The following is a 13,976-nucleotide window of genomic DNA, read 5'->3' as shown; positions in this document are numbered from 1 at the left end:
TTTGGCCCTCAAGGCAATTTTAATATCATAGGAGGGAGGCGACAGTGTCTATGAGCATTTTCTATCAAGTCTTTAGCAAGAGGTCTCTAGTCAAATGAGAAACGATTGTTAATCTTTTTTAAAACCTTCTTGTACGATGATGGTGGTGTTAGCGTGGCAGATTAAAGCTTACAAGCAGACATACATTATACATATATATATATCCAAGTTATCCAAGTAAAATTGCAAGAAGAGATCATTTGTCTCAATACCATACCTTTCATTCCTACAAACTAAGTACTTTCAGTCATCATGTATCACATTTCAAATGAACACATAAATCCTAATCTCACTCATGATCTGCCCTGTATATTATGTCTCACAAACCACTGACTGAACTGCTCTTTTTTTCTTACTACTGTTTCTTTCTCTCTTGTGTCCCCTCAGGCTCTTCCTAGCGACTCGAGTTGGGTGTCTGAGTGGGCCAGTCTAGCTGCCAATCACACCAGGACAGACCCAGAGGGCTCAGGAGCAGAAACAGCTGCCTTCCTCCACAAAGAGAGAGGTACACAGTCACAGGATTCTCAGAGAATGACTAAGCCTAAATGAAATGTGGAGCTGAAGTAGAATGTTTTTAAATACAATACATTTCCCCTTAACAGCATGTACAGTATAAACCAGCACAAAGAATCACTTCAATGTGCTTTTAATTTATGTAGAGCAAAAAACAACAACTTAAATCTTAGTTAAATTTGTCTTTTATATTTTAGGAACTGATGCCTTTGAGTCCGGTGCTTCACTCAGCAGAGGAGAATCCTCCTCCAGTCTGACTGACCGTAAGCGCAGGACCCTCCCCCAGCTCCCTGTGGATGATCCCCAGGCTAAATCCGGCACCAAAGCTCTTGGACTGAGGTCCGAGATTGGGGAGAAACAGGACACTGAACCCCAGGAGAAAGAGAACAAGGGAGACGGGGAATCGCCGATTCCCATGAGGGACAGTGAGATGACCAGTAAACGTAAACAAAGCTCCACTTCCTCTCCATCCAAGGCTCCTGTCCGGTCCTCTGGCAGCACTGAGCGGAGGAAGAAGTCTGAGGAGAGTAAAGGAGGAGGAGGAGGAGGAGAAGTAGGAGAGAAGTCTGGGAAACCTCTAGTGCGCCAGGGCAGCTTCACAATTGAGAAGCCCAGCGCTAATGTGCCTGCCGAGCTCATACCACGCATTAATAGAGGTGGCAGTGGGCGTGAGCGCAGTGACTCTGTGGGCAGCATGGATACTGCTACCCTCCTGAAGGACACTGAAGCTGTCATGGCATTCCTGGAGGCCAAACTAAGAGATGAAAGCAAACTAGACCAGAAAAGTCGTAAAACTGGCCTCCCTTCTCGGACTGATTCCATCTCTCCTGAGTCAGATGTTGACACGGCCAGCACAGCTAGTCATGTGGCTGGAGAGGCAGAGAGAAAAACAATAGCTGGCAGCGAACATAAACCACGTTCCTACAGCAGTATGCATCGGGAGAAGAGCAACATGAGCACAGCTTCCAGGACCAGTGTCTCTAACGCAAGTGCCCGTGACCGCTTGGAGAGGAAGACTAAAACAAGAACTGCAGAAACAAGCCGGACGGATGCGCGGCGCTCTGTTCAGCCATCCTCTGCTTCCTCCAGAGCACGGCAGCCTTCTCTGGATCTCACTGATGATGACCAGACATCTTCCTTCCCCATCTCTGACATCCTCTCCTCAGACCAGGAGACCTACTCTGGACCTTTGGGGCGCTCAGCACACGGACGTGGCTCAGAGGATGTTCTTAATTCCAAACTTGATAGCCGGTCTACTAAAACCTCCAAAACCAGGAGCAGTCTCCAGGCAGCCACAACCTCCTCTCTAAGCAAGCAGGCCTCATTGCCTCAGCCACGGCCCACAAGAGCGTCCCTTCTTCGCCGCGCCCGGCTGGGGGATACCTCTGACACGGATCTAGCTGATGCAGACAGGGTATCTGTGGCTTCTGAGGTGTCCACCACCAGCTCCACCTCAAGGCCGCCATCTGGTCGAAAGGGACCGTCACGACTTGACATGCTGGCTCAGCCGCGTAGGACCCGTCTGGGCTCCATCTCAGCTCGCAGTGACTCAGAGTGTACAGTGACGCGGAGCTCCACCTCTTCTCCCCGTCTGTCAGCTGAGACTGCTTTGCGTCTGGGCCTGCGCTCATCAACACCAACAGAGAACAGACTGACACCCAGGATGAGGGCCAACAGCGTATCCAAACTGAATGAAGTCAAGAGTAAAACCACTACATCTGGATACTGTTCGCCCACAGGTGAGCACATCAACTGGATGCCTCATTTCTGGCTTATTCATTTCAAGGTTTCTTCTTATATAATTTCTGTTGTTCAAAAAATAATGCAGTGTATGGATCAAGTTCACAATGGCCCTCCTTTATCAACCTCAACGTAGAAACCAGCAAAGATATTAGGCTTCACGTGTGATTCATGACACGTTCGTATCACACCAATCAGAGAGTAAGAATGGTCGTACAATAATAAATGCAGCGGCTGGAAACAATCCTAATTTAAATATCACGCCCCAGTATATCCTCGGTATTGAGGCCTTGCCCCTACAATTTACAATGTAATCCGGCTATGTAGCGGTACTTTTCAGAGGTGGACATTGAAACCCTGATATCTCAGTTTAATTTGCACGTGTGTAGGCTACTGTTTGGCAGCCTGAACGCTGGTATTGAAGGCTGTAGAAATAATGCAGAATGGAAAGAGATCACTGATGCGGTCAACAGTTTTGCCGTATTAAATCAGACTCCAGCTGAAGTTTGTTTATACATCTTTGACATATGTATGCTATACTCCTAATAGTAATGTACAGGCTTATATTGCAATCACTTAGGCCTACATGTAGGTATACTTTTATTAAATTAATTGATCAACTCATGACTTCTCCTGTTACATGTCCACACTGACTCAAAAACTTGCGTACAGGAGGTCAGACAAGACTAACAGATAAATGCGTAGGAATCGGCGTACGCCTGTTTTAGGTTGTACACACATTTCATAAATGAGGGCCAACGTATCTACACCATAGCATACCTCATTATGTGTAAGTGTGTAAACATTTGTCTGAAAACATTTCCACTGTGTTGTGACAAACTTGTGCGTTGGTTGTTATCATCCAGAGAGCTCTCTGCCCGAACCTGAAGGTGATGGAGAGAAAGAGCTGATGGGTACTGTACCAGAACTGTAGAGCCTGTGTGTGTCTGTGTGTCTGTGTGTCTATGTGTGTGTGTGTGTGTGTGTGTGTGTGTGTGTGTGTGTCAGACCTGGGTCAGAGCAATAGAAGCTGCTCAATTCAGTCAATTCATGTAAAGTCCTTTGTTAGGCAACATACACACGTATTTTACATTTCATTTAGATTCAGATTTCAATTTTACAATAAAATTCTAAATTTGTTGAAAATACTTTTGTAGATGTAAATTGAAAAGTATAGTTTGTAGTCTTAGTATATCTCATAAAGACATTTCAGTGAGTTAAGTTGAATTAAGGTGACCCAGCTCTAGCATATATTACCTTTGTGTGTGTCTCTCCCCCCCCCCCTTGACATCCATTCAATCATTCATTCATTCACGTGATGCTGTGATTTAAACCCCAATGCTCTACTCACAGTCTGTTAAAATGTTACATTGCAATTTAAACTTCTAAACCCAGGTACAACAAGAGCGAATGGTTTTGGATTAGTGCGCCACCTTGTGGACATTTGTATTCATGACACTTCCAATTTGTCCCATTTTACCCTTGAGAGACTGATAGAGCATGGTGTGGTCTCATCATGGTGCAGCAACGTTAATACAGCCTGGGTGTGATCATGCTGAAGCAGCTTTACACAGCTCTGGCTCTATCAAGGTGTACTGTAACTTTGTTGGATGCTTTTCTCGGCTGCCTGGGGTGGGAAGCTTTTAGATAATTCAAGTAGTTTCTTTTTTTGCTTCCATCTCTGTTGTTTTAAATGCGGTTTTATCAATGCAATGCAAAAAACATTCCTGTATAACCACATTTAACAAACTAAGATTCACCAATCTATTATGCACAGTCCCTCATTTTAGTTTGACAAGGATGAACATTTCATAGAATAACATATTATTGGTACCGAAACTTCACTTTATAAAATAAATTTTTTTCTACATTTGTTAATGTCCATAATCAAAAAGACCCCATTCTCCTCCGTGATCTACTACTTGCATAATTTTTGAATTATGTCTGAAGGATCAGCTGGTGGCTGCATTAGAAAAAAAAAAAGCCTCTTATGTTCACAAACTCATTTATTAACCTAATGAATAACAAATGTCAAATGTCTATGACTAAATGTATTACCCTTCCATCACCTTTACAGTGTCCAGTAGCAGCAGGTGGAGACGTCTGCCGCCCGAGTACGGCTCCACCTCAGAGGAAGAGTTTGGCTCCAACAGGAATTCTCCCAAGCACGGAGGACGCCCTCACATGCGGCCTCATCACCTCACCCCACACCGCAGCTCGAGACTTAGCACCAGCGCAAGTCCAGGCTCCGGCGTGGTGACGGGTCCGGGTGGAGTAGCAATCAAACACCGCATGAAAGAGCAAGAGGAGTACATCAAGGACTGGACAGCACACAGCGAGGAGATAGCAAGGTATTGATCTGCGCTTCTCTGTATAAGACTGATCTATTAACTGATAAAATATTTTAATCTTTCATGACTCTATGTAATTTTTTTATTAAGATTATGGTAATGCAATGTTTATTAGGAGTCTTTCATGGCTTAACTTTTATCTTGATGTCTATGTGATTAAAGATTGTGTATGTATGTGGCATGTGTTCATAAAAATTGTCTAAAGAACTCCTCCATGTGTCTGGTGGTTAACAGGTTATTCCCCTGTGTGCGCAGGATCAGCCAGGACCTGGCTAAGGACTTGGCTATCTTGGCCCGTGAGATCCACGATGTGGCTGGCGAGATCGACTCGGTCAGCTCATCTGGCACGGCACCCAGCACCACCGTCAGCACCGCCGCCACCACCCCGGGATCGGCCATCGACACCCGGGAAGAGGTAGGCCCTGCACGTCCCATGCAGCCGGACATACAGGAGAGCATGAGAAAGGTGCCCGTTTTCTTCTTCTATCATTGCCTCACTGCGTGTGCTTCCATTCTGCCTTTGCCATCCCTCCTTTGTTGTTTCTTGGATAAAAAAGGCCTCTCTGTTGTTTTGAAGCTTCATCTGCTGTGAGAGATAGTCATTGTGCTCCACTTCCATTCCTTTATTATTTTTGCCATGATGGGATTTACCTATAGGACTATTAATATACTATAGGACTAAATCTGACTTATTTTTTTCACTTAATGCTTTATAGCTGCTTAGCTCTCCCTGACAGAGTTCATAATTCCTTCATTACTAACATATCTCAATTTAACTCTTATCTAACAATAATACTGTGAGAAATTTCGAAAGTTATTTTACTCTCAATTCTACGTTTCTCCTCGTCTTTGCCCAGTTGGTGGATCGGGTCTTTGATGAGAGCCTCAACTTCAAGAAAATTCCGCCTGTGATTACAACCAATAAGGCGCCAGAGATCAACGGCAAGCCGGTGGAGCTCCGCCCCCGTGCCCCTGACAGTCTGGAGCCCCGAGCTCTGAGGAGACGCACCTGGAACCGAGAGGAGGTCAGAAGCATCGCAGAGCGCGTGACATCAAAAATATACCAACACGGAGGCTTTCACAAAAACACTTTTGAGCAATCACCTTCAGGTTGCCATATGTCAAACTTATTTTCTTTTCCTCTGTGTATTCAGGCAGTGTTGGACAGCCTGCTGCTCCATTCCGTTTCTCAGCTGTCCACCAAGATAAGACACTCCACCGACAAAACAGCAGGAAAAATCCGGTAAAAATACTTTGTGATATTATAACCATCTGTAAATTTGTAAGTGTATCTCTCCATCAGTGTGGCTTTGTGTATTTTTATTTACATTGCCAATTAACATGTGTCCGATTGTTATTTTTCTCAAGGATATTGTTTAAAGACAAGGACAGGAACTGGGAGGAAATTGAGAGTAAACTGCGATTGGAGAGTGATGTTCCACTCCTGAAAACCTCCAACAAGGTACAGAAACCGATCTGTCTAAGTAATATTTGTTGACAAGAAAAGTGTAGTATTATTGGGAGCTAATACTTTTTTTGTTTTTCTACTCTTTGCAGGAAATCTCCTCAATTCTGCTTGAACTGAAGAGAGTGGAGAAGCAGCTTCAAGGTAAAGACACATACCTCCAGTATATATTATTAGTAGTATTAATAACAAATTTGACATTACCTGGACTAAAACACACTTTAACAAGCCATTGTATACAACCATGGGTATTTTTGTAATCTCATTGTATTTGTTTATTTGCATTCTATGATAGAGGAGGGCATGAATAGTGAAAGGGGAAACAAGCAAAAGAAGAGACAAATGCTAAAGCTTGGAACACCAGGCTTCAAATCTTAATTATTTCTCTATAATGTAAAATATACTTGACTAAATAAGCAACAATTAAAGTAAAGAAAACATCTTCACTTATTACTTATCAAGTTATCAAGAGGAACACTCATACACTATTAATAAACCAACCAAGGTGCGCCCAGATAGAACAGTTGGTAGAGCGGGCGCCCTTATTTTGAGGTTTACCTCTCGACGCAGTGGGTCCGGGTTTGACTCCGACCTGCGGCCCTTTGCTGCATGTCCTTCCCCCCTCTCTCTCCCCTTTCATGTCTTCAGCTGTCCTGTCAATTAAAGGCCTAAAATGCCCCAAAAATAATCTTAAAGAGAAACCAACTAGGAAAATAGGTTTTCAGAAATGTAATTCCAAGTCAAGCTCTATAGTTTATTTTAGCTGTGAATATACACATCTACTTTAAAACAAATTTCTCCACACATTGATTATCTCCCTGTTTCTGTCCCAGTGATCAATGTGATGGTAGACCCAGATGGGACTCTGGACGCCCTGGCCAGCCTCGGCCTGACCAGCCCTACTATCCCTACCAAGCCCCAGACCGCCAAAACAACTTCCCCGTCTGCCACCAGCCCTGGTTCTGCGCCCCCAGCCAAAGAATCACTGCCGGAGATCCTTCCTGGGCCTGGAGGCTCAGCAGCCTTGGCCAGGGTTCATGCTCCCCGCGCCAGCCAGGAAGAGACCGCTCGGGACCCCAGTGTGAGTCTCGGGCTAACAGGAGTCGGAGGACTGCACTTCAACCGCATGCGGCCGAGCGGAGAAGAGGCCATCGCACAGAAGTGAAGAGAAAGTTTCCCTGGAATCAATGTTACATGAATAAACATGAGTCCAGATTGCAGCGCAGGCAGCTGGTAATCAGTTTTCACAAATAGGAAGCAGATGTAGAAACATTCAAACCGTTGCCATTGTGCTGACTACACTAGTAGATTATGGGTGTGATATAAACACAATTTATCTAGTGTTACCAGACCTGGAGGAAATGAAGTGCTTCAACTGATCTAAACCCCCTGCTTATGCATCATAAATATTCCCTTGAACAGAAATTCACCCATGATTGATTTGGATAGAGTCATTTTATCAGCTTTTCAACTTAAAACTGTTCATGCTTACTGGCCAACCAGACTTCCTGACAGCCTGAAGGCTGCCTGGCTGCTCTCTCAGTGGACAGATTCTCTGTGGGTGTACAGTCTCCACTCTCCTCCAGTCTTCTCCTCTTGCCTTCTCCATGTGTCTGGACCCTACCTTCACTAAGGACACGCCTTAAAACACATCCTCAAAAGTAGCAGCCCCTGTCCCCTCAAATAATATACAGAACAACTAAGACTTTAATAAAGTACTTTCAGGCAAACAGAATGCATTGTAAAATAACACTGGCAAAATATCTTTTATGGACTCTATAACTTAAATACAGCAAACTGCAGTTATTTTATCAGCTCTTGGTCAGCAGCCTTAAGTAACCACCCTAACATACCACACAGTCATACAGACATTATTTATGCCTGAAACTGTTCACAAATCAAGCAGAATTGCAGATGTTTCAGATATGTCATGACACTAACCGTCCATTGATGCCTCTCTGAAACTGACTGTTAGTGCCCATCTCTGTGCTCACTTATTTCTACTTTACCCATTATGTTAAACTTTTTTCCTCCTTCCATTTCTCTCCCCAGTAGTTGGAAAAAGTGTCACTCTGTAGCATGTACAAGACAGCTCTTAGAGCTTTCTTCCTGCAAGTTGGTGTCCGTGTTGATCTTACTAATACTGAATGGTAGTTTTACATGATAATAACAGCCTTTGGGAAACCAATGATCATTTTCAGACAGATTAATCACTTACCAAAGTTAACAAGTTTATTGACATTGTCATTTTCAAACAGTTGAGCCATCTTGAAACTCATGTGCAAAAGCCTGAGACTCTGTGTTTATCTTAGAAGTCTCTCCTTCCCCTGCAGTTTACCCTTTTTCTCTAAATGTCAAGACGATTTTTACTTTATTTATTACAATAAAACCCTTTTTTGCTACAGTACATTCACCTGTGATTTCCAATTGGCTTTTTTTCTACTTTTTGCAGTCACAGGTGATCTGATATGTTTTTAAAATAGCAAAGATGATTAAAGACAGTTAAAACTAAATATTTTATAATATTTAGATACCGGTATTGTAGATATTGTAAACCTTTACTTTGTAATGCTTTGAATCCCCTTACAGTAAATTTCAATTTCTCTTTGTATCTCTGCTGGAATTGGTTTTAGTTAACGTCTCGTTAAAAAAAACGCAGGGAAATTAACAAAGAGGCCTTTTGTGGTTGAAAATGTGTCTTTGAGGAACGTCCGTGAGAAGAAATGAACATTTTTGAAAATAAGCTCCCAATCTATTTCATGAATTTTTGCTTGTAATGTGGCTTCATATCAGTGTATCTAGTAGGTGCATTGTTCTATTTCCACGGGCTGGGGGGGTTCCAGCATACTGATACTGTTGAATTGCAGAGCAGTATAGTTCACCTTTCTTGTTGACTTTGCTGCTTTTCTAATTACTTAATGGGGACTAACCATTTTCTGAATCTCTCTTTAGCGTGTAGTCTGTGTTCTAGAGTAAGATGACTTAAACTTAAAAGCAGTGTATTAGTACTAGATACTCTTGCAATAGTGAATTTAGGTACAAGAATACAGTACATGTTCATTTCCTTCTCTCTATACTGTACAATGTTTTGTATGCCTCAAAGTGCCCATTTTGACTATAGAAGGGCATTGATTAAAAGAAAAGAAAAATACATAGCTGTCTAAAAGATTTCTCTTATTTTGCACATCAGATTGTAGTGTTTTTCATACAGACGTAGTGAAGAAGCAGCGAAAGGCTGCATCAAATGTCAAATGGTTTAACAGAGAATATTAGAAGTGACTGCCTTGCCTCTCTGGAACTATTCTTTCTGTACAAACAAAGCCTCTAATCTTGTTTTTTTCCTTCCGTTTTATTACAATAAATGAAATTAGGGGACTGTGAATGCTAGGTACATGTTTTTTTTTTTAATTCTACGTGTGTCATCTAATCAGTGTTCTTTGTCATTTTTGTAAAGAAAAAAACACCATTTTATTTATTTTTGTTTAATATTTTGTGGATGTTTCATGCATTTTATATTTGTTCCACTATCTGCATTGTTTCTTACTGTTAATAAAACAGAGCCATTCAATTGTTTATCTATTTTCATTTCACTGGGAATGAAACTGACTGATTTCAGATTATAATGTCTATGGGATTCGGCTTTTGAAAATTGAATTTTGTCTTTGTACACAGGCAACTGACAAACAAGTGCCCTGATTAATCAACGAAAAGGCAAAGGGTTGATTTAGAATGAATTAACATAATTCTTACTCAATAAAAGTAGACATGTCTATTCTCTGGATACCGAGCCTATAAACATGGTATTACATGTACAATATGAGCACCAATGAGCATGTTAAAACTACAGGGTCAGATAAATACTGTGCTTAGATAACGACAAACAACACTGTTGTTGTGAAGTGCTTTTTATTACCATTGATGAACTAGCAGGTTATGTTTGGCTCTTATTTCCCATGACAAACTGGTTTAGTTGAAATTGAACAGTACTGGTTGTCAGACAACAGGCAGGGTGGTTCCGTGGTTGGAAGATGGAGGCTAGCCAGGGGGCCATGCCATCGTGCGTCCACCCAGGACATGGATGTGGATATGGTAGACCGACTGGCCTCCATCCGGCCCATCATTGATGACAATTCTGTAGCCTTTAAGCAGGCCTGCTTCTTGAGCACACTTCTTCGCAACTAGCAACAAGTGGCCCAACAACTAAGAGACAGAGAGAGAATTAAAGAAAGAAACTGATGTGAAAATGCATCCATGTATGTACAAGCAGACCACTGATGGATTACAATAGTGTTCAGAGACAGTAACTGTCCAAACAAGCAATACTTTGTATATGGAGTTCCATCTAGCGGTCAATGACGTTGAACAAATCACTGAAAGTGGGAATGAGCATTGTTACAGTCTATCATAAAAGCTAGGTCATTCAATCATACTTACTGCTCCATCACTATCCTCCGCCTGTGATAGTTGAACAATTGGCTTTTTTGGGACAACGAGGATGTGAGTCGGAGCCTGAGGTGAAACATCAGGGAAGGCCACACACTGAAAAACAAATAAAAAAAATATGAAGAATAAGAACTTAGCCTGTGCAGAAGGCTGTGGCATTGGTTTGCACAGAGTTACCAGAAAATTAGAATCCTTTAATGCAATAAGTGCTCCCACAATTTGTGTTGTGATTTCCACTTTAGTTATTTATCTGTTTAATGATGTTTTATTCTTCTGTTCAAAGATGTTGCTAATATGTTGTCCACCTCATTTGCTGTGCTTATATGGAAATTCTCTGCACCACGACTGTTACAGCCAGATGGGTAAACATCACTGTAATGAGAAAGGCACATGCTAGTATTGCATTTTTTATCATTGTCCGCTCTAGCTGAAATGAACTCATGAATTCTTGGAAATTACATATATGCAACAAACATGTTAATTTTATGATATGGCTTTATTAAAACCGGATCCAGGCCATTACTGACATCATACAGACATACAAGTGCATCTTTGTGTTGCATCTTAAGGTCTCAGATGAAAATGAAGGGAATCAGGAACCAAGACTCAATGTGTAAAGTTAGTTCCATAACCACAGAGTCGGAACCACATACTGTTTTAATCGCCATTGGATAAACAACACAAAGCAATGAAACCTGTTTGACTGGTAGTGGTGTTCGTCGCTGTGAATTAGCATCACACGTCATTGTTAATGTCTATCAACACATACATTCTCACGCAATATTAAAATGATTTGCTGGAGTAGCAGGCAGGCAAATGGACCTTATCGTATCTTGGTGAGAAGCAATCTGTCTGCAGATGCCAAGGGGCAGCAAATGCAACATGAGCAAACATGAAGAACAAAAATTAAACCATGTATAGAAACCTCAGCGTCCTATAGCCCCATTTTTTGCACATCCGGTTTTGGTTTGGTTTTATTTTGTGATGTGAGGACCTACACATGACACACTTGTCTAAATACAAAATTGCAGTAAAGCAACGTTAGCGGTGCTGGCGCGGAGCTAACGCATAGACCTTAACGGTCTATGAGCTAACGTTAGCTTCACGACACCTGCAAGAAGCAAGACTTTTTCCATTCAAAATGTGTGTTTATGAGTAAAAACTTGGAATGCTTACCTGGTCGTCTTCATAGAGAAGTTTGGCAGGAATCTCCTTGCGTATGATTTTTCCAAATATTGTGTCCCCCCCAGGCTTAGAAGCCTGCGCTTTTGCCATTTCATCAGCCATGTTGGCGCATATGAGCCGCCTGTCTGTCAGCGCAGCTTTTGGTTCTGTGAAACCACAGCGAACGCTCATTGGCTACAAAACGCGTCATTTTAAGATGTGTAATGATTGGTCGTTTGTATTACTGGTACAGTACTTCCTTGCCTCTAAACCGGAAGTGAGCTAAAGAAATCAAGATGGGGACTCGTTTGAAGGTGAGAAAGGGAATATGGTAATACTTCATAACATAACATAAACATATTTAAAACAATGTTTCCGTTTCGTTTCTTTAGATGGTGTCATTATAAAAACATATGTTTTGCATGTTCTAGGAAGTAGTGTCAGGAAAGCGTTCGGATTCACAGCTGCTACAGTCACACTAACAGGTCTTGATGTTGTTAAGAGCTGAATGTCTGTACATGCAGGTCCTAGGCGCGTTTAAAGCACTGCACAGAACTAGGATGGCTGTATTCAAGGAGGATGACCGAGCACTGAAAGGTGAGTTGTGCTGTGTGTTTGTTTGAGTCCCAGTAGCAGACTATCTGGGGCTATATCTCTGTTGGATGTGTACAGTAGATAACTTAATGCATTCTCTGTAGTAAAAGCTATGTTTCCTTTTTCCCCACAAAGCTGCAAGATTAAAGATCAACGAAGAGTTTCGGAAAAACATAAATGAAACGTCAGATGAAAACATTAAGAAGGTACAGTGCAAGTAAAAATGGTTTGTTTATATAGGGTTGCATACTCATTTTGGCTGCATGCATTTTCATATGCCTTTAAATAAGTGTGCGGGTATGCTACTGTATTCTGTCGTCTGTGCTCTGGAATCATGTATTGTTTACTGAAAAGGTCTCCCTACACATGCCCAGGGGCCCAAAGAGTCAGGAGGCCTCTAGACCAGGGCCTGAAGTGACATTTCTTATTGAGAAGTCTAAGACTTCCGTCCAAAGTATCAAAATCCTGATCACATTTTTCTCCTAATCCTTATTCAACTCCTTTCATGTGGAGTATCTTCAGATACAAAATCCAATCCAATAGATTATTTGGATGTTGAATATAAGAATATTTTTAATTTAGCTCCACAGCAGTAAGCCTACAGTGAAAGTAACATATTTTAAATCTGATAATAGCAGAATATATCTGCATTGCTGGTGTCATTTGAAACAAACCAACAAAAACAGCCAAACAATGGCAGTGCACTCCAACACAGCGGCTCCTATCTTTCGCGAGATGTTGAGTGTTAGTGGGGATCTGCTGAGGCAGCATTGCAAAGGGTTTAGAAAACATCTCCAGCGTCATCAAATACTGAAGCTGCCGTTTTCAAGCACAGCATTTCTCTGTCAATGCTCACTGCCCTTCTGCTTTTACAGATGATCAAAATGGGCTCAGATGTGGAAGCTGTTCTTCGAGAGGGCGTGATCCAAATGGAACATGTTGGAGATAAGAAACTCTGTATGTTATGTATCTATTTCTAGAAAATAACATGTATATGGAAGGAATATGTAACAAGAATCTGACCTTTTTTCTGACTTGTTACATTTGAATATTTCCAAATAATATGTACGTAATATGTATGTAATATGCATTTATTTTCTCTCTTTTTCTGTTTTTTCTGTTTTTTTCTGCAGTGCTTCGACCCAGAGAGAGCCTTCTACTTGAAAATGTGCCCTACTGTGACCAGCCCAGGAAAAAGTCATGACAGACCATCTGATTATGTCTTCTTCACCAAAAAAGAGACTTACTATATCATCCAGTATCTCCTGTCTGCCTTTTAAAGGATTTAACCCAAAACGTTTCAACTTGTTCAGGCTCTTTTGAACAAAGAACATTTCAAAGATCATCGCTGCATGGAGATGTGACTTGTTTTTGACTCGCTGAAGAACTCTGCTGTTCTGCTTTCAGAAATCTGGGCTGTAAAGTGGATGCTCTAATTTCATGTACAGTATTTTGTCAAATGTAATTTAAGTTAGTTTTTATTTGATTTGTGAAACTCTCTGCCTACTTATCAGTAGCTTATAATTTAGCAGAACTTTTTTGTTACTTTGTTGCTACTGAAAATGTTTAATTGTGTTCTGAATAAAGAGGAGTATTCACAGACTGTCTCAGGTTTAATTTATTGTTAAAATCTCTATAAACGATAGATGGGTCTAACATGAAGGTGA

The 13,976-nt window shown here is 41.5% G+C and overlaps 3 protein-coding genes across 14 annotated transcripts in view; 2 read left to right on the top strand and 1 right to left on the bottom strand.

Annotated features, from left to right (window-relative positions):
* Window positions 1-9,681, top strand: part of cep170aa (centrosomal protein 170Aa) — a 45,002-nt gene extending 35,321 nt beyond the window's left edge. For 4 of the 12 annotated variants that reach the window (XM_034898767.1, XM_034898766.1, XM_034898773.1 and 1 more), the window contains 10 exons: window positions 427-544; window positions 750-2,291; window positions 3,159-3,206; window positions 4,370-4,643; window positions 4,878-5,109; window positions 5,501-5,668; window positions 5,798-5,886; window positions 6,012-6,105; window positions 6,201-6,252; window positions 6,942-9,681. In XM_034898767.1, coding sequence (XP_034754658.1) covers window positions 427-544; window positions 750-2,291; window positions 3,159-3,206; window positions 4,370-4,643; window positions 4,878-5,109; window positions 5,501-5,668; window positions 5,798-5,886; window positions 6,012-6,105; window positions 6,201-6,252; window positions 6,942-7,273 — 2,949 coding nt within the window. In that variant the 3' untranslated portion in view covers window positions 7,274-9,681. The remainder of the gene's footprint in view (window positions 1-426; window positions 545-749; window positions 2,292-3,158; window positions 3,207-4,369; window positions 4,644-4,877; window positions 5,110-5,500; window positions 5,669-5,797; window positions 5,887-6,011; window positions 6,106-6,200; window positions 6,253-6,941) is intronic. The other 8 variants (XM_034898770.1, XM_034898775.1, XM_034898776.1 and 5 more) reach the window with 4 other exon arrangements.
* Window positions 9,682-9,997: 316 nt separating this feature from the next.
* hint1 (histidine triad nucleotide binding protein 1) lies at window positions 9,998-11,951 on the bottom strand. The gene is made up of 3 exons (XM_034898784.1): window positions 11,728-11,951; window positions 10,543-10,647; window positions 9,998-10,308 (listed from the first exon to the last, which is right to left on the bottom strand). Exons 1-3 carry the CDS (start codon window positions 11,905-11,907, stop codon window positions 10,144-10,146), a joined length of 450 nt encoding a protein of 149 aa, XP_034754675.1. The 5' UTR covers window positions 11,908-11,951; the 3' UTR covers window positions 9,998-10,143.
* On the top strand, window positions 11,887-13,909 carry lyrm7 (LYR motif containing 7). The gene is made up of 5 exons (XM_034898785.1): window positions 11,887-12,029; window positions 12,240-12,312; window positions 12,445-12,515; window positions 13,185-13,266; window positions 13,443-13,909. The coding sequence occupies exons 1-5, from the start codon at window positions 12,012-12,014 to the stop codon at window positions 13,511-13,513; spliced, it is 315 nt and encodes a 104-aa protein (XP_034754676.1). The 5' UTR covers window positions 11,887-12,011; the 3' UTR covers window positions 13,514-13,909.
* Window positions 13,910-13,976: the final 67 nt, after the last annotated feature.

The sequence above is a fragment of the Etheostoma cragini genome, chromosome 17, assembly GCF_013103735.1.
Source record: "Etheostoma cragini isolate CJK2018 chromosome 17, CSU_Ecrag_1.0, whole genome shotgun sequence".
In the NCBI taxonomy this organism is placed as follows: domain Eukaryota; kingdom Metazoa; phylum Chordata; class Actinopteri; order Perciformes; family Percidae; genus Etheostoma; species Etheostoma cragini.
Note: the sequence above shows the minus strand (reverse complement) of the source record. Positions and strands in the feature narration are given on the sequence as shown.